At 41.1% G+C, this 20,753-nt stretch overlaps 1 protein-coding gene across 1 annotated transcript; it reads left to right on the forward strand.

Moving 5' to 3' along the window:
- The first annotated feature begins 69 nt into the window (after nucleotides 1-69).
- LOC126367768 (peroxisomal acyl-coenzyme A oxidase 3) lies at nucleotides 70-19,907 on the forward strand. The gene is made up of 14 exons (XM_050011495.1): nucleotides 70-522; nucleotides 1,375-1,512; nucleotides 2,195-2,342; nucleotides 2,811-2,978; nucleotides 4,654-4,825; nucleotides 5,994-6,133; nucleotides 6,806-6,945; nucleotides 7,718-7,820; nucleotides 8,697-8,834; nucleotides 10,717-10,950; nucleotides 12,932-13,086; nucleotides 15,021-15,152; nucleotides 16,376-16,528; nucleotides 17,720-19,907. Exons 1-14 carry the CDS (start codon nucleotides 367-369, stop codon nucleotides 17,828-17,830), a joined length of 2,088 nt encoding a protein of 695 aa, XP_049867452.1. The 5' UTR covers nucleotides 70-366; the 3' UTR covers nucleotides 17,831-19,907.
- The last annotated feature ends 846 nt before the right edge of the window (nucleotides 19,908-20,753 follow it).

The raw sequence follows: 20,753 nt of genomic DNA on the forward strand, positions 1-20,753 counted from the left end.
CTATAATATGCTCAAATTAATTTGAATCTTATCTGTGTGACGTAAAGTTAGAAATCTTATTGATTATGTTACATGATGTTATAGGTCATTTACATCAAAGATTAGGTATTTAGATGTTTACATAAAATAAATAATTTATGAGTACATTACATTTTACATTACGATATCCTTATCATTCTTGTGTTAACAATAGATATTTTCGGTGCTCTGTTGTGTGTGTTCAATCAAAGAATTATAAATTCTTATTGTCAAGGCTAAAGTCCATGTGTGGTACTTGCAGAGAGTGTGGTCAGATAACAGGTTTCTTGATAAGTAGTTCATTGCCTCAGCATTTAGTCAATTATTGTGTAAACTTTAGCTGTGATAATGGAAAAAAAGATGGGATATGTAACTTATGATCAGCTGAAAGAGTGCATCCCAGATTTGCCGTCAGGACCTCTGGAAAAGTACAGGAAACAAGCAACTTTTGACTGGCGGCGAATGAAGCTTGTTTACGACTCGCTCAGCACTATACAATTAAAAGTAAGAAAGTTTTTTTTGTATTGTTCTTGCCTTTTAGACTGTAAAAATACTGAACACTGTCACTCAAGATACTGGTCCCCTAGTTTGAGAGTCAGGGTTACCTTCTGCTTTTAAATAGCCAACATTAAAATTATATATAAATGAAGTACTAATGACTCTGGATTTACTTCGGCATTTTTTGTAATTTACAATACTCACTTTTTATTGCACAAAAGGAACATAACACAGAAATATAATTTGACCTTTTTGCTAAACTAGTAATTTCTTCTAGGCAAACTTTGGGTGATACAATATAACTAATTAAATAACAATATTGGTGCTAATTCCTGTAAATATCCATCCATCCATCCATATCCATCTTAGGACTTCGTATCAACAGTGGCTGCAAGTTGTCTTTGATTACTTGTGGCTCTGCCCACCCCATTTGGGATTACGGGCGTGAGTTTATGTTTATGTATGTTATGTATTCCTGTAAATACCATCTAATTTTATTTTAAGTTATATCTGTCATTTTCTTATCCGCCGAAAAGGAAAGGGACGGGTAATCGACAAGCATAAAATTTATGGAACACACGTCAATTTTAAGCACAAATCTAAACCAACCGTCTAAAAATTTTACATCAGTCAATAACCCGACACATTCATTTACTCATTCTTCCTAAAATTAAGAGCTGTGAATCATCCGTCCCTTTCCTTTTCGACGGATATGAAAATGACGGATATAACTTAAAATAAAATTAGGCGGTGTCTCCAGGAATCGGGGCCAATGCCAAAATAGTTTTAATCTCTTTAAAGTTCATTGGATTTCACTTCCCCTTTAAAATAAACATCTTTATTATTATTTTTTTACAGAAACATGTGTGGGACTTCATGCGGACTCATCCTCTGTTCCAACATCAGTCAGCATCACGAACTTTGGATGAAGAGCGGCACATTGCTGTCAAGAGAATGTATGCCATATACAATGAAACCTTTGTGCCTGATTTAAAGGTAGGTATGATAAGCTGTAAAAGTCCAATCAGTTTCTTGCAAAATAATAAAATAACTGGTTGCACTTAAGACCTCCTGGTTACATGTTGCTTCTGTTATAGACCAAAAACACCTACAAAAAAGTAAATTTTATAATTATGAATTTATGACAACTAATGGTTCATAATTGCACTTTTGCTCTTTGATTGCACCTATGAATTTAAAAGAGCAAACTGACAGAAACGAAAAAGAAAAAAGGGAAGATGTCAGTAAATTAAAAATAATGTATAATTAAGAAAAAAACAAATATGATACACACTATAAATTCACTATATCGTCACTAGAAAGGCAAAAATACGCAAATGCCAAGAGGCAATTAAGGGAAAAAGTCGTTTAAAGTTTGTTTTTTCGTTTTTTGTCATAACATTTTACACATAATTTATATGAAGTCAACATGTGGTGTGTGGTGGTGGAGCTAGACCTTAAAGTGGCACCCCTCAACCCCTTAAAATAAACCTCCCCCCTATTTCGGTGCCCGGTGAGGTGGCACACTTCGCACTGCCCTAGGGCCACCAATGCTCTTGTAATAATGTAAATTTTTACAACATAATTTCTTGTAATGGCTTTTAAGTTTTGATAAACAGGGCACAGCCCATAAGTAGCACATACACATTTTTTTCTCAAAACTATTTCTCATTTACAGTTAATTGATGATCCGGGACTATTCCAAGCGCAGTCAGAGGCAATGTTTATGTTTGACAGTGCGTTGGCTGTCAAAGTATCCTTGACTTTCAAGATGTTTGCCAACACCATACAAGGCGCCGGGCGGGACCATCATTTCAATTATTTGGGTAAGAATTAGGATCACCTCATTTTCGGATCATCCAGGAATCAGCCTGTAATGTTCTAACCAAACTAGGGATCACAAATTCAATTTTGTGTTATGTCCCCACCGGGATTCGAACCCGGGACCTCTGAATCGTGACCACAGATGCAGAATAAGCTGCAGAAAAAGATGTTCTATTTATAATCGTAAACAAAACATTATAACTACTGTGATTTAAAAAAAGAACTTTAATTTTGTCTTCCAATCAAAAATGGATAATGTTATTGCTGGCTGTTTTGAAAGATATAGACAACTTCACGAGTATTTGCTTTTTCTTTTAATTTGTAATGAGGTTTTGAACACCCTGAGCATAAAATAAGGAATAATACCATGTGCCCTAAGTGTTCGATGCATAGCATGGGTGCTTTCGCGTACGTATCCCTTAGGCAAAGGATTGGTTAAAGTATTTGTGAAAATCATGATCTGGTTACAGATGACATAGAGAAAGCAAGGATCGGCGGATGCTTCGCCCTGACTGAGATCTCGCACGGGTCTAACGCTCGAGGCATGAGGACCACGGCTACCTACATCCCTGAGAAGAGGCAGTTTATTCTACATACTCCTGACTTTGAAGCTGCTAAATGCTGGGTCGGAAGCTTGGGTATGTTAAAAACATAACATAACTACATAACATATAACATAACATATAACAACATAACATACCATAACTTATGTTAACTTTACTTAGTCAGAGGATCATGCATCGCAGGATGAACTATGTGGTCACACCTCACCGAGCTCTCTAGATCTACGTGATAGGTGGTGAGCCGTATCGCCACCTACAATGGTCGACCTCTGTTAGTGAATTAACAAGAGGCCGTCCATTAATCATGTGATGTTTTTTTTTTTTTGGCATTTTTTACCCCCCGCCCCGCCCCCCTTAGTGATGCATGGTGTGGTTCAAGACTACCCCTCCTATATCACGTGTATTTTTTTAGTACCTACCAGAATAATTGCACGAAACGCCGCTTTTCGGTTCAGTGTCGCGCGTTTTTGAAATAAATACTCGTGATATATTACTACACCCACACCCCCCCTCCCCCTTATGATATTTCGTGATTTTTTCATGGACCCCTCCCCCCTTTCGAGCCTCGCATGATTAATGGCCCCAACTCAATGGTGCAAATCCAGTACCAGGGTTCGAACCGGCGTACCGACGTGTATATTTATTATATCATTTATTGTACATCGATTCCTACATAAACACACGCCCATTATCTCTAATGGGACAGGCAGAATTCTACAAGTAATATAAAGACAAGTTGCTGCAAAATGACGATATGGTTTGGTCACAAAAAACGACCTCTGAACTATATTATAACTATTGTAAGCATCAGGTACATATTTCTATTTATCTAGAAACAAGTTCTAAACAGGTTTCGTTGCATTTTAAATACTTACGTACATCCGTGGAAATAATAAGAAAAAATACTAATACTTTATTACTCACACAATAAATATAAAACAAAATCAAATCATTCTGAAGTTAACAATTTTTATTTTATTTATTTTTTATGTAATATACATACATTATAGACTTACTAATTAAAATCATAAAATGTTATAACATAAGCCTCTTCTATAGGGTATTTGACTGGGTCAAAGATAAATTATAAAACACTAATCTAAAAATAGAAGCCAGCCTAATATGATCAAAAATCAATCTATTTCTAGATTTAAGCATTTTATAATTTATTTTTGACCCAGTCAAATACAGTAACATATCATAGTATTTCCCGTTGCACCCTTCTAAGGTACATGCTTACTAATTAAAATACATACATAAACTCACGCCTATTTCCTACTGCGGTAAGCATAGACTATGGAATTGCATTTGCTTCGACCCTGACATAATGGCCCCGATTTCTGCAGACACCTCCTAATTTTATTTTAAGTTATACCCGTCATTTGCTTATCCACCGAAAAGGAAAGGGACGGATGATTGACACCTCTTAATTTTAGGAAGAATGAGTAAATGAATGAATAACCCGGGCGAATCAAAAAGGTATCTCGCTGGTATGCAAACCGTTTGACGTGTACTGTCGACATAATTCTGTCGGATTATTTTTAGCAATTTTTTATAGGGTTGTTATAGATTTATGCTTAAAATTGACGTGTGTTCCAGAAATGTTATGCCTGTCGATTACCCGTCCCTTTCCCTTTTCGGCGGATAAGAAAATGACAGATATAACTTAAAATAAAATGAGATGGTATTTAAAGGAATTAGCACCATTCTGTTGCTTCCTCGACAAAAACTAATGTTTCTTATATTTTAGGTAAATGCGCGACTCACGCAATAATCTACGCTATGCTGATGTCTAAGGGTAAGAACCACGGGTTGCATACGTTTGTGGTGCCTATACGAGACCCGGAGACTCTGTTACCGTACCCTGGGGTCACTCTTGGGGATTTGGGCGAGAAAATTGGACTGAACGGGGTCGATAACGGGTGAGTGACATCGCTAATGTGATCACTTTTGACATAACATATCATAAGCTCACGACTATATCCCAATTGGGGTAGTCAGAGATACATCCATCGCAAGATGAACTAAGTACTCACACCTCACCGAGCTTTCTGTTAGACCAACGTGATAGGTGGTGAGCCGTATCGCCGTCTATAATGGTCGAGCCAACTGTGTTAGTGAAAACTACACTTAAGATAAATTAAAAACAGCCTCCGTGGTCTAGTGGTTAGAGCGTTATGCTCACGATCTCGAGGTCCGGGTTCGATTCCCGATGGCGACATTGTCGAAATCACTTTGTTAGACTGTCCTTTGTTTGGTAAGAACTTTCAGGCTTGAATCACCTGATTGTCCGAAATAGTAAGATGATTCCGTGCTTCGGAGGGCACGTTAAGCCGTTGGTCCCGGCTATTAGCCGTAAAAACACCTCCACCAACCCGCATTGGAGCAGCGCGGTGGAGTATGCTCCATACGCCCTCCGGTTGATTGAGGGGAGGCCTGTTCCCAGTACTGGGACGTATATAGGCTGTTTATGTAATAACTGGTTGGTGGGGTTGGAACCGGAGTTGGAACCGGAGTTGGAACCGGCATTCCTCGTTCGAGGAGTAGGTGTACCACAGGACCACAGTGACTTTTTATGCTGGGTCTCCATTCTAGGGTTTTTCTGGTCCAGGTACCGTCCATTCTTCCGAAGTGTCCCCGCCCATGTTCTTTTCATCCGTACTTTGCCTTTTACTCGCTAATAACATCAGAAAAGAGAATTATGATACAGCGAACTACTGAAGATCATGTTCTATTATTATCCATCCTTGAACATCCTATCAATACATTGTTTTAAGTTTACGCGGTAAGAACCCGTTATTATGTGTTTTAATTATCCTATCAATAGTGGCTGTAAGTTGTCTTTGATAACTTGTGGCTCTGCACTCCATAAGGGATTACGGGCGTTAATTCATGTATTATTCTATCTTAATGGCTTCTTCTCTCGTGTGGATTGTGAGGTAGATTACCAACCCCATCAACCCTTGGTGTCAGGGTTACTATTGAGCCGCCAAAGGCCCCTGACATGGCTCATATCTGGCATGGCTCTAACTTACATCAGTAAGTAGTAACCGGGACCAACGGCTTAATGACTTTCTTAATGGTTTTCAGATTCGTAATGTTTAACAATTACCACTTGCCCAAAGAAGCGGCGTTGGACAAATTAGGTGGAGTGGACGATAATGGGGACTACCAGACCCCGTTCAGGGATCCTAGCAAGAGATTTGGCGCGTCACTTGGAATTTTATCAGGTTAGTAACGCAGAGGTTCCCAAAGTGTGCGCCGTAGAAAGTAAAAAGGGGCGCCGTGAGTTCTATCATTGGTGCTAATTCCTGCAGACGCCATCTAATTTTATTTTAAGTTATACCTGTCATTTTCTTATCCGTTTAAAAAGAAAAAGACGGGTAACCGATAGGCATACAATTTATGGAATACACGTCAATTTTAAGCAGAAATCTAAAACAGCCGTCTAAAAATTTTACATCGGCCAATAACTCGACGGAATTAAGTAAACAGCACGTCAAACGGTTTGCATACCAGCGAGATGCCTATTTTATTCGCACGGGTTATTCATTCATTTTAAAATTAACTTGATGACAATCATCCGTCCCTTTCCTTTTCGGCGGATAAGAAAATGACGCTCGTCCCTCGCAGGTTTGAATCCAGCACAGGGCTAAGCTAATGATTGTCGAATTTGTTTTCGAATTCATGTTTGGATCATAAATGATTATCACGTGCTCAGCGATGAAGGGAAACATCGTGATGAAACCCATTCCCGATAAATGCATTTTTCGGAGGTATGTGGGCTGGTTTTCCCCTCGCGGGTTGGAAGGTCTTCAGGTTAGGTAAGCGGACCCCGTGAAAAACGGGATAATGCTAGGGGGATGATGAATATAGATTTGTCATTAAACTCTTGTTCCCAGGTGGTCGAGTCCACATCACAAGCATATCGACCGCATATCTGCAGAAAGCTATAGTGATTGCAATACGCTACTCAGCCGTGAGGAAGCAGTTCGGACCTCCCAACAGCGAAGAGATGCCAGTCATGGAGTACCAACAACAGGTGAGCTATACATTGTTTTAAGTATACGCGGTTATTATCATAATTAAAACACATAATAACGGGTTCTTACCGCGTCATTCCGTGATCATGGCACCTGCAACAGTGTCGAAATATCGGGAGTCTCATATCCCTACTTTAAACGCGGTAAGAACCCGTTATTATGTATTTTAACAGGTGAGCTTTCAATCTAAGGATCGTAACGTTCAACGGCCTCCGTGGTCTAGTAGTCAGTGTTGGGCTCCCCATCTGGAGGTCCGGGTTCGATTCCCGATGGCGACATTGTCGAAATCACTTTGTTAGAACGTCCTTTGTTTAGTAAGGACTTTCAGGCTTGAATCACCTGATTGTCCAAAATAGTAAGATGATTCCGTGCTTCGGAGGGCACGTTAAGCCGTTGGCCCCGGTTATTAGCCGTAAAAACACCACCAACCCGCGTTGGAGCAGCGTGGTGGAGTATGCTCCATACCCCCTCCGGTTGATTGAGGGGAGAGCTGTGCCCAGTACTGGGACGTATATAGGCTGTTTATGTCCTTTGTTTGGTTTGGCTTTTGAATCACCTGATTGTCCGAAAAAGTAAGAAGATTTCGTGTTTCGGAAGGCACGCTAAGCCGTTCCCGGGCTACTAGCCCAAATACCTTTACCAACCAGCAGTGGAGCGTGGTGGAGTATGTATGCTACACCGTCTCCGGTTGATTGAGGGGAGGCATGTGCCCTGCAGTGGGGCGTATATATACGCTGTTTATGTTATGTTATGTGTTATTGTTATTTGCAGCAAATCCGGTTATTACCCTATTTGGCGGCGACTTATGCGCTCCGTGTGTTTTGCAACTGGTTCTGTCGTACTCACATACAGCTTACTATCAATAGGTTCATGGGTAAGTTTATAATAATAATAAGTTTATTACCATTGATCGAACGACCTCCAACGACCTCAGTGGTCGGCAGTTTGTTATATAGGGACACCATAGTAACAAATAAAAACAACTTACACAAGATAATACAAATAATGGTTCTCTATTTTTACGCATATTTTTTTATGTAATAATTTACCATGGCATAATGTTACTTGTCCTATTGTTAGTTACGCCTAGTATTAATTTGTCATAACTTTTTAAGCATAATTTTGAAACTCATAACTACCATAAGCATAATAATTAATGACAATAATGACATATAAGCATAAGTATTATAAGCATAAAAACTATACTCTGAATAAGAAAAGTTTTGGCTTAACTTTGAACATTTCCGAAACTTATTTTTCCTTGGTTGCATTTGGTTCATGATTGTGACTTTTTATATTTTTTGACTCTATATCATGCTGTTAGTGATCATTCAGTATACTTTTCGTGTGTAAGATAAACATACTGGCGGCGTAGGGGTGGCCCAAAGGCCACCCCCGCCGCACCCTAACCTACGTTATGCCTTGTAAAAATTATGACAAAACACTATTATTCTAAAAAAGAATTATGGATACCTATTTATATGCGAATCAAATTTATACCAACAAATATTAGTCCAAAAATAAGTTATACCTAACAAACCAGTATTCTTAGATGTTATTATGGGAAAGTACTATTATGCTTAAAAACGTTATGCGAAAAGGATTATGATAATTAAAATTATGACAAAACCATTTATGCATTTTAAGAGAATCCCTACAAATATATATCATAATTTATGTCTCCGTTAACCACGATACGTAGATGAGATATTTAAGGGAGCTTTTAATTATAAATATTTTCTCATTTCAGGTGTAGATGACAACGCGGCGGGGCGAGGTATAGAGATGCACGCTTTATCCTCGGCCGTGAAGCCGGTGTGCGGTTGGACTGCGCGGGACGGCATACAGAACTGTAGAGAGGCCTGCGGGGGACACGGATACTTGAAAGGTGATATAATTACACGCAAGCACACACGCATGCATGCACGTACGCACGCACATAAGCACGCATGCACGCTCGTACGCAGATGGACAGACAGACATGTAGGATGACAACGCGGCGGAGCGAGTTATAGAGATGCATGCGTTTTCTTCGGCCGTGAAGCCAGTGTGCGGTTGGACTGCGCGGAACGGCAAACAGAACTGTAGAGAAGCCTGCGGGGGACACGGATACTTGAAAGGTGATACACATACACACACACGCACGCACGCACACACGCACGCATGCACATACGCACGCACGCACACAAGCACGCATGTGCACGCTCGTACGCAGATGGACAGACAGACATGTATGATGACAACGCGGCGGAGCGAGTTATAGAGATGCATGCGTTTTCTTCGGCCGTGAAGCCAGTGTGCGGTTGGACTGCGCGGAACGGCAAACAGAACTGTAGAGAAGCCTGCGGGGGACACGGATACTTGAAAGGTGATACACATACACACACACGCACGCACGCACACACGCACGCATGCACATACGCACGCACGCACACAAGCACGCATGTGCACGCTCGTACGCAGATGGACAGACAGACATGTATGATGACAACGCGGCGGAGCGAGTTATAGAGATGCATGCGTTTTCTTCGGCCGTGAAGCCAGTGTGCGGTTGGACTGCGCGGAACGGCAAACAGAACTGTAGAGAAGCCTGCGGGGGACACGGATACTTGAAAGGTGATACACATACACACACACGCACGCACGCACACACGCACGCATGCACATACGCACGCACGCACACAAGCACGCATGTGCACGCTCGTACGCAGATGGACAGACAGACATGTATGATGACAACGCGGCGGAGCGAGTTATAGAGATGCATGCGTTTTCTTCGGCCGTGAAGCCAGTGTGCGGTTGGACTGCGCGGAACGGCAAACAGAACTGTAGAGAAGCCTGCGGGGGACACGGATACTTGAAAGGTGATACACATACACACACACGCACGCACGCACACACGCACGCATGCACATACGCACGCACGCACACAAGCACGCATGCACGCTCGTACGCAGATGGACAGACAGACATGTATAGATGACAACGCGGCGGAGTGCGTTATAGATATGCACGCGTTGTCCTCAGCCGTGAAGCCGGTGTGCGGTTGGACTGCGCGGGACTGCATACAGAACTGTAGAGAGACTTGCGGGGGACACGGATACTTGAAAGGTGATACACATACACACATGCACGAACGCTTGAACGCATGCACGCACGCACGCTTATTCGCAGGCGCGCGTGCTTGATGTCTTCTTCACCGTGTCCGGCGATAACGATTCCTTTAAATCTCTTAGTCCATGTGATAGGATCTGATGTGACTCGCAAAACTGAACTTAGATTTGTAGATGCAGTGGTTACATGAGGAGCAATAGAGTTGTCCTGCGTTGAAAGTATAGTAGTAGGAAAGCTTAGGTCAAGCTTTCTGGACTTCACTTTTCACATCTAGGTCTTCCGAAAGAACGAACAAAGACGTATGCGCACGGTAGAGCGCCACTCCGTCATCTTATGTGCTTCTCCCACTGTTTATTAAGGACCCACAAGCAGTAAGCTTCTTCTTTCGTGTGGGTTATGAGGTGAATACCTACCTCAGGGTTATTATTGAACCGCCAAAAGCCCCTGAGGCTAATTCCTCACGGTTCGCAGGTCCCGGGTTCGAACCTCGGCGGTTAGTACTTACTGATGTAAGTTAGTAGTCGTTACGTCAACCATGTCAGGGGCCTTTAGCGGCTCGATAATAACTTGGCACACGATAGAAGAAGAAAGAGCTCGGGGTCAATGTCTGAATATGTTTTTTTTTATTAATAATATATTATTATCTTTTTTTACAGCGGCAAGAATAGGCGACTTGCGCAATGACAACGACGCAAACTGCACTTACGAAGGAGAAAACAGCTTGCTCCTGCAACAAGCCAGTAACTGGCTCCTCAATGTATGGAGTAGACGGGGCACCATCACGAAGGATGATACGCCATATGGCTCGCTGCAGTTCCTGGACAATGCCGACCAGCTGCTGTTTGAGACTTGTCCATGGAATACTGTTGAAGAGCTCATCGACCCTGCTAGTGAGTTGCTCACATGATATACTCAGTGGCCCAGAAGTTCAGGTTCAGAATTATTAAAAATTAGATAGAGGGGCTCATTGGATACCAGAAACACCTTCATGTATATTCAGCGTATATTTACGGTTTAGGAGATATGACCCATTTCATACCATACATACACATTGTCGTACAGGTAGGAAGATCCCTCAACCAGTGAATGCCACACCAAGTATATAACATAAGCTCAATAGTCGAAGGTAGTCTATCGTTGTGGGGTGGATGACCACCCTGATCAACCATGGCGTCAGGGTTATTCTTGAGCCGCCAAAGGTCCCTGACATACCTCATGTAAAAACTATGTACTTACGTTAGTAATTAGTAATTGAGAATCTGGGACCACCGGCTTAAAGTGCCGGACTTTCGGAGGATCGGGTGTTAAGCCTGTAATGCCCTAACCAAAACAGGGATCACAAAAAGATTTTTGTGAACGGGATTCGAACCCGGGACCTTCTGATCGTGAGTCCAACACTCAACCTTTGAGCCACGGAGGCCATTAGTCAGATGTATATTCATCTCTTCGTATAACTCCCCGCAAACTTCTTGAGCATCGAGTGTCGTAGTGGGGGAAAGTTCGCGCACGTACACTTCCGTGCAAAAAAAAATGAACTTTTGATTATTTTCTTCATTAAAAAAAAACAATTATTATATTATTTAATTATGTAAATAAAACTAAACTTATATTATTATAGTTTATTAAAACTTATATTAAGGTTCAATACGATCTACTCTGAACCGGCGTGCGTGTATGAAGCGATTGATGAATGTGGAGGAAGCAAGAGAAGTGTGTCAGGATCGAAGCAAATGGAATTCTATAGTCTCTGCTTACTCCGGTGGGAAATAGGCGTGAGTTTATGGATGGATGGATGGATATTATATTGTTGTATTTAATAAAAAAATAATCGTCAGGTAAGTATAATATTCCTTCCATGAGGTTGAAACCAGCAAGTGTTTGGTTTTGGATCTGTAGATATAGACCTCGTGCTAGTAACTAATTCTTAAACTTAAACAAATGAGCAATAACAAAAAAAAACTAACAAAAGACCAATAACAAAAACGTGACAGTTTCACTGCACGCAAGTGTATTCGGGAGTCAAAGGGACGAAGACAAGAGTGCGCGGGGGAAGTATCGACTGATCTACCAATAGCCGGTCGATGTGGGACTCACCCGCCCCCGCGCCCCGTACCGCACCACCAAAGAGATCTAAAATTCGGTTGTGCGCAGTCAAGGTCGACGCAGTCAAGAAGTTTGCCGGGACCTATACCTCACCGAGCTTTCTATTAGACCAACGTGATAGTTAGTGAGCCGTATCGCCGCCTGTAATGGTCGAGCCAACTGTGTTAGTGAAAACTGCATTTAAGATGCTCATTCATGCAAATCCGGTCCCGAAGATCACCGAAACGGTGATCCCCGCCGGTATTAGGCGCCCCATACACCTACAGTAATATTGCACAATATATCTGCATGCAAAATATTATTAAACGTTTAGGGATAGTATTAAAACATTGCACAATGATCGAACAAAAGATTGAGCGAGCTTAATTTTTATTGGGCAATATTTTTTTCTTGCACTGTGTAGGCTTAACATTGCGCAATATTTTTCATTTTAGTTTTCGGAGGATCGCGATCGGTCAGTCACAGTATTATTTTTAAATATTGTTCAGACTGGTTTGTCAATTTTATTGACAGAATTTATTGAACGTTTGGAATCAAAGGGGTTATTCAATATTATTGCACAATTAAAGGATTGTACAATTGTATTGTAGGTGTATGGACGATACGTCTCACCACCTATCACGTTGGTCTAACAGGAAGCTCGGTGAGTGGTGGATACTCAGTTCATCTTGTAATGGATATACCTCTGACTACCCCAATTGGGATATAGTCGTGAGGTTATGTGTTGTTATGCCCCACAGTTGATCATTTTAACCTCTTTATTTACAGACTTGACACACATGTACAAGTGGCTGACGGCCTATATGTTGAAGATGACTCATGAGAAGGTGTCCACACTAAAAAGTTCCGGCAAAGACAACTTTAGCGCCAAGAATGACTCGCAGAGCTTCAACGCCGTCACACTGTCAGTGGTTTATGGAGAGGTATGTTGTAAATTGCTGCGTTAAGCCGTTGGTCCCGGCTACATTAGCAGTCGTTAATAACCATCAATCCGCACTGGGCCCGCGTGATGGTTTAATGCCCGATCTCCCTATCCATCCATAGGGAAGGCCCGTGCCCCAGCAGTGGGGACGTTAATGGGCTGATGATGATGATGATGCTGTAAATATTGTTGTTAGATAGATGGATAAAATCTTTATTTAGATATGACTGATAAGTATTTAGATCTTATTAGATCTAATTAGGGAGCACAAAAGAAACACTTGTTCGCGAGCTAACGTTTATTGCAGAACTGGCCTACCCACAGTGTATAAAAGTAATATCTTTTGTAGTACCCTCAATATTTATTATTATATATATCACCTCCACCCTTACTAACTTATTATTAAAATTTGATCATATTTGAAATGCAAGGCTTAAAACTATAAAGGTTACTTGCTCAGCTGATGTACCGACCAACTTGGGAGGAACGCGCATGTGTGTGTAACGTCTGACGCCCATACGATTGAAGACTAAAGACCGAGGGGGTGAGGTAAACCTAGCTCAGCTGCTGGTGGGGAGCGGAGAGGTGCCGTTCTATATGTATTTTAGGTACCTATAAATTGTGATATGATAAGTAGCCAAAATATGTTCCACTGCCGAGCACAGGCTTCTCCTCAATCAACCGGCAGGGGGTATAGAGCATAGTCCACGGGTTGGTGGGGGTTTTTGGGCTAGTAGCCAGATATCAATGGCTTAAAGTGCCCTCCGAAACATAGAATCATCTTACTCTTTCGGACAACTAGGTGATTCAAGCCTGCAATGTCCTAGCCAAACACAGGACAGTCTAACAAAGAGATTTCCACAATGTCCCCATCGGGAATCGATCCTCCCTAAAGACAAATCGATCTTTAGGTTAAAAAAAACTTGGACAGAGTCCATAGCGTCGTTACCAATTTAAAATCTATTATGTGCAATCGGGTCAACTTTACAGAAATTAAAAAAACTTCCGCCTGAATGTTTTTGTATGACTATGTTAAAAATTATCAAAAGATAATTGATATTTACGTACATAAGAGTTTGTACTTAATGTTTTAGGAGCAAAATACTATTCGATCCTGACAAAAAAGTAATTTGGTGAGAGCGACACATAGGAGCTTTTAAATTGGCAACGACGATAGAATGTTTGTAATACAAAATAAGTAGTAATACAGGGTGTTAGTGACACCGTAACGAAAAATTTGAGGGATGATTCAGACCATGATTTTGCATTGATATCTAGTGGAATTTTTCAAATTGTGCTAAGTTTTAGCTACATGGTTCAACGTGCAAACGATTAGAATCCAAGCAGGGATTCCAATCCGTGACACTACGATGCAAATCACGCGTTCTCCGAACAGAGCTATCACTGATTAATTAAGTATAACGTTTAAGGTTACCACGGTTATTATCAACGGCCTCCGTGGTCCAGTGGTTGAGCGTTGTGCTCACGATCCGGAGGTCCCGTGTTCGAATCCCGGTGGGGACAAATCACAAAATCACTTTGTGATCCCTAGTTTAGTTGGGATATTACAGGCTGATCACCTCATTGTCCGAAAGTAAGGTGATCCGTGCTTCGGAAGGCACGTTAAGACGTTGGTCCCGATTAAGTAAGTAGCCGTTACATAAGTCACGTCAGGGGTCTAAGGCGGCTCAGTAATAACCCTGACACCAGGGTTGATGGGGTTGGTAATCCACCTCACAATCCACACGATAGAAGAAGAATTATAATTAAAACACATAGTGACGGGTTCTTACCGCGTTTAAATCAGGTATATGAGACTCCCGATATTTCGACACTGTTACAAGTGCCATGATCACGGGATGACTGACGAGATTGGAGTGGTAAGAACCCGTTATTATGTGTTTTAATTATGACGAGAATATTTTTTCATTGCAGAATTTCATCGTGAATCATTTCTACAAGAGTGCCAATGCGTTTGAAGACGCACGGTGTCGCAACGTCTTGTTGAAGTTGGTGTCTCTGTACGGTGCATTTATGCTGGAGAAACATATGGCTACTCTTTACATAGTAAGTAATTTTCGTTAAGGCATAGAGTACGGTCACGAGCATTAATATGTATACACTTTGGTACCATGTCACATTAACTTTTTTGACGAATTGAACTGTAAGTCTCACTAAATGTCAAATATGTTAGTGCGACAGAGTCCTAAAGTGGGTACATTATATTGCTTATGACTGTACACCCCGGAACCGGACTTGCACCAACGAGTTATTCATTTATCTTACATACATACATAAACTCACGCCTATCTCCCACTGGGGTAAGCAGATACTATAGAATTCCGTTTGCTTCGATCCTGACACACTTCTCTTGCTTCCTCCACATTCATCAATCGCTTCAGACACACAGATCCAGAGTAGATCGTACTAAACCTTTTCTAAGAACATCTCCAATTTGGTCAATGTAAGTCCTTCTGTCAATAGAAACTAACTCTAATTCAAAAATATTTTTATTCATTAGGAAACCTAACCTTAGGTGAATTACCAACCTCATCAACCCTGGTGTCAGGGTTATTATTGAGCCGCCAAAGGCCCCTGGCATGGCTCATGTATTGACTACTTACATCAGTAAGTAGTAACCGGGACCAACGGCTTAACGTGCCTTCCGAAGCACGGATCATCTTACTTTTTGGACAATCAGGTGATTCAATGTAATGTCCTAACCAAACTAGGAATGTAGTCGTGAGCATATATTATGTTATTAACTCAGAGCAAGTCCGGTATCGGGATTCGAACCGGCGGTCCCCGTTTGAGAAGCAAGCTGATGAACCACAGTGACAGGGAGATGATGGTACTATCTAAACATTGGTATCTACTAGAGATGCGCCGAGTAACACTTTTGCCGAGTAACGAGTACCGAGTTTTACTCGGCTCAATTTTTTTTTAACCGAGTACTCGGCCGATTAACTCGGTTCAATCAAATTAGCATTTCGCGCGCGTAAACAAGTACAAACAGGTTTGCGCAGACGTCGCCTCGCGTTGATACACCCCTCACCCCGCCCACGCCTTTCAACTACTAGTCTCTTGATTGCTTGCAAACAAACACGTCACGTTACGCGTCATAGTAGATAAATAATTGAAAAAGTTTGTTATTTACCAATAGCTGTATACTCGTTACTCGTTATCAAATAACCGAGTTATTCGGCCGAGTACGAATATCAAAAAACCCGCCGAGTACGAGTACTCGGCCCATCTCCAGTATCTACCAAATGTAACCTTCTTTATTTCAGGGTGGGTTCTTCAGCAAAGACCAAGGCCTGCTGCTGCGCGAGGGCATCCTCCGCGTGTGCGCTGCGCTGGCGCCGCAAGCTGTCTCGCTGGCCGACACTCTCGCGCCGCCTGACTTCTGCCTCAATTCTGTTCTTGGCATGGCTGATGGGGAAGTAAGTCAATTCATGTTTCTTTTGATCCTCTTCTATCGTGTGGGTTGTGAAGTGGATTACCAACCCCATCAACCCTGGTGTCAGGGTTACTATTAAACCGCCAAAAGCCCTTGACATGCTCATGTCTCAACTACTAACTTGCATCAGTAAGTAGTAACCGGGACCAACGGCTTAACGTGCCTTCCGAAGCACGGATCATCTTACTTTCGGACAATCAGGTGGAGGAGGTCCCGATGGTGTAATGGTTAACACGCTCGTCCCTGAGAGCTGCGGGTTCAAGTCCTGCCCAAGTCAGATTCTTTTTTTCGATTTAAATTTTCTCTTTGTGAGTTTCCCTATGCACAGATAAGTGCTATAAAAACAAAAATCAATTCCTTTTTGTTGAATGTCTCATCCGCTTAAACCTACTACAGCCTTTTAAGCTTTAACACGTTAACAGTCCAGTGATCCATATACGGATCATGACGGATTAGCTCCATACGTCCGTGACCCATACATGGGTCACTAAGAAACGACCGGTACACACTAAGGGCGGGTGCTCCATGTGGATACCTAGTAATTTAGAAAAGATTTGTATTACAGTATGTTTGAGGAACCAACCACCACCACCATTGTGGAGCAGCGTGGTCGAGTATGCTCCATACCCCTTCCGGTTGATTGAGGAGAGGCCTGTGCCCAGCAGTGGGACGTATATAGGCTGTTTGTGCTATGTTATGTATGTTTGAAAAATGCTACTTTCCATCTGTTTGAAGTCTGAAGTAAATGAAAGTTAGTAAAAATATTCAAATAATTGGGGTAATACGCGGGACTTACAAGGAAATCAAAACATTTTGTATGGGGACTGTCAATGAGCCCTTAAGATGGAGGCTGTTACTGGAGTATATTATGTCCAAAAGTTAAATGGCTTTCGGAGTATATTGTGTCCAAAAGTGATATGGCTTTCGGAGTATATTATGTCCAAAAGTTAAATGGCTTTCGGAGTATATTATGTCCAAAAGTTAAATGGCTTTCGGAGTATATTGTGTCCAAAAGTGATTTGGCTTTCGGAGTATATTATGTCCAAAAGTTAAATGGCTTTCGGAGTATATTATGTCCAAAAGTTAAATGGCTTTCGGAGTATATTATGTCCAAAAGTTAAATGGCTTTCGGAGTATATTGTGTCCAAAAGTGATATGGCATTCCTATCCCCAGGTATACAAACACATCCAGAGCAGTGTGATGTCATATCCAGGGTCGATGAGTCGCCCGGAGTGGTGGCGAGACGTGGTCTTCTGGCGGTCTTACATCCCATCTAAACTATAAGTCAGTATGCAGGGTGTTTAGTGACCCTTTGTTCTCACTAGTTCGATCGTCGAACTAGTGAGAATTATTTTTCTCATTAGTTCGATCGTCGAACGAGTGAGAATAATTAAATAATTCGACTGCAAGTAAGAAAGAAAGAAATTCTGAGGGGGAGGATTCAGACCATGATTCTAAGTAGAATTTTCCGTCGCAAAAGTATGGAACTGAAAATGAAAAACATGAATTTTCCGACAAGAAACCAGGAAACATTCCTTATGTTTTATAGTTTTATCAAGACTGCAAAATGTTGTTGTATCTATGTACTCAATAATTACTCGGGAATTGGTTGTATGTATTTTAATAATGTTTTTATTAAATATATTTATGGTTAAGTAGTTATAAGGGAAGGAACTTATTATTGTGATATAAGCATAGAATAAAGAATAATAATATTATGTAAATGTCGTGGTCAGATCATAGAATTGATCATTTCATGATGTGCGCGATCATTTCATAAAATGGTCATATTTCATGAAATAGAACATCATTCGTTGGCCACATCATGATGAAGTTTGGCCAGATCAATGAACACAAAACGTTTAACGATATGAGCAACTAAATGCATGATTACTTCATGATATGGCCAAACGTTCGCAATCGTATCGTAAAATTAGTAACATTATCCTCCGATAATGGCACTGGTGTCGATTATGTTTAAAACTTGATTGATATTATAATCGATGAATCAATGTAATTGTACAATTTTCCATATCGAATAAGTATATAATTTTGATCCTAAGAAATTACTCGACTATTCGCATTTTTATTACACCACATAGCATGGACACCGCCTACATTAACGATATGGCTAAACGTTGGTTGATATATCATTAAACGTTGACGTTTCAACGATATGGTCAACTTAAGTTGGCCATTTCATAAATGGTCGAACACATCATGAAATGATCAATTTTACGATCTGGTCACGACATATAGAACGGTAACTGTTCGCCCCGCGCCAATTCATATGGGGCGTCAACCTCACCCCCTCTGGGTGTTATTTCTGGGGGGAGCGCGCGGACTGTCTCGCTCACACTGAGGCGTTTGGCAGCCCACTGTAAGAATGTGATTTTTGTATAGAGTGGTTGGGTTGTGATATAACGCAACACAACGAGACAAAATGACTGTAACTGTAAATTATTTTTAAGCACATATATACATACATAAACTGCCTATATACGTCCCACTGCTGGGCACAGGCCTCCCCTCAATCAACCGGAGGGGGTATGGAGCATACTCCACCACGCTGCTCCACTGCGGGTTGGTGGAGGTGTTCTTACGGCTAATAGCCGGGACCAACGGCTTAACGTGCCCTCCGAAGCACGGAATCATCTTACTTTTTCGGACAATCAGGTGATTCAAGCCTGAAAAGTCCTTACCAAACAAAGGACAGTCTCACAAAGTGATTTCGACAATGTCCCCATCGGGAATCGAACCCACACCTCCAGATCGTGAGCCTACCGCTCTAACCACTAGACCACGGAGGCTGTTAGACCACAGAGGCTGTTTTTAAGCATATTTTTATACAATGCGTAATCAAATGTTTAACTATAAATTGGTGCTGATTCCTGTACACACCATCTAATTTTATTTTAAGTTATACCTGTCATTTTCTTATCCACCGAAAAGGAAAGGGACGGATTGACAACTATTAATTTCAAAATTAATGAATAACCCGTGCGAATAAAATAGGCATCTCGCTCTTATGAAACCCCCTTGACGTGAGCCGTCAACTTAATCCTGCCGGGTTATTGACTAGTATGAAATTTAAGGTTTTTTAAATTTCTGCCTAAAATTGACCTGTATTCCATAAATTTTATGCATGTCGATTATTCGTCCCTTTCTTTTTCAGCATATAAGAAAATGATAGGTATAACTTAAAATTAGACGGTGTGTACGGGAAACATCACCATTTTGACGTTATTAATATCAGACATGTGATGTTTTATAAGTTATTTTTATACATTGTTGGGCATATTATGATACCAGTGTACAGGTTTATGTTATACAGGGTTTAAATAAAGGTTTTATACACAAACAGCTGGATTATTTCTCTCAGAATGAATAAATGAACTCACTACGCTCTGTAGGCAAACCAGCGCAATACAGGTTAGGTTAGGTCACGTACCACCAAAAAGCATTTTTTGGGAATGTAACCCACATGATGTTTTCCTTCACCGCTGAGCACGTGATAATCATTTACCATCACATGCTTACCTAACGTAACTTGACGATTTGACAGGTCCGGTTTTTTTACAGAAGCGACTGCCTGTCTGACCTTCCAACCCCCCAAAACCAGCCCAATACAGGTTAGGTCACATACCTACATCCGAAAATGCATTTCTCCGGAATGTGGGTCTCCTCATGATGTTTTCCTTCACGGCTGAGCACGTAATAATCATTTACCATCCAGACATGAATTCGAAAATAAATTCCAAAAATTAGGCGTTTTAAAATTATTGATTTGAACCTGCGACCAAACAGTGAGAGTTAAAGTCTTCAGAATGGTCTACCACGACTTTTGTTAGTATGTTTTTAAACTTTCCCCACAGAAAAAGAGTTTCAATTTAATAAATAATTAACGAACCTAATTTGTGTTAGATGTGGAACCACAAATTGAACGTGAATACTGAATGAGATTGTCAGTCAAAGTGAGAAAGGTTCTTCTACCAATTTGTTATGCTTGCATTTAGTTTAGTTTCAGTTCGTTGGTTGCAGTTATTGATAGTGTTGGTGAAAAAATGTTAAAAGCGGTTGTATTCGGGATCGTCGTTTTATCTGTGTAAGTATTTCAACTTCAACTTTATGGTTGTATGGCAACCGGTCGTCATAGAGTAGAGACAACCATTACTGCCAATGTCAAGTACAGGAACCACATTTGTCC

This window comes from Pectinophora gossypiella, chromosome 6 (genome assembly GCF_024362695.1).
Source record: "Pectinophora gossypiella chromosome 6, ilPecGoss1.1, whole genome shotgun sequence".
NCBI lineage: Eukaryota > Metazoa > Arthropoda > Insecta > Lepidoptera > Gelechiidae > Pectinophora > Pectinophora gossypiella.

Excerpts from the sequence above, each read along its gene's own strand:
- LOC126367768 (XM_050011495.1), top strand. The coding sequence starts at position 367 with ATGGAAAAAAAGATGGGATATGTAACTTATGATCAGCTGAAAGAGTGC. Across the intron at positions 4,826-5,993 it reads CTGAACGGGGTCGATAACGG|ATTCGTAATGTTTAACAATT; the intron begins GTGAGTGACATC and ends AATGGTTTTCAG. Across the intron at positions 8,835-10,716 it reads GGGACACGGATACTTGAAAG|CGGCAAGAATAGGCGACTTG; the intron begins GTGATATAATTA and ends CTTTTTTTACAG.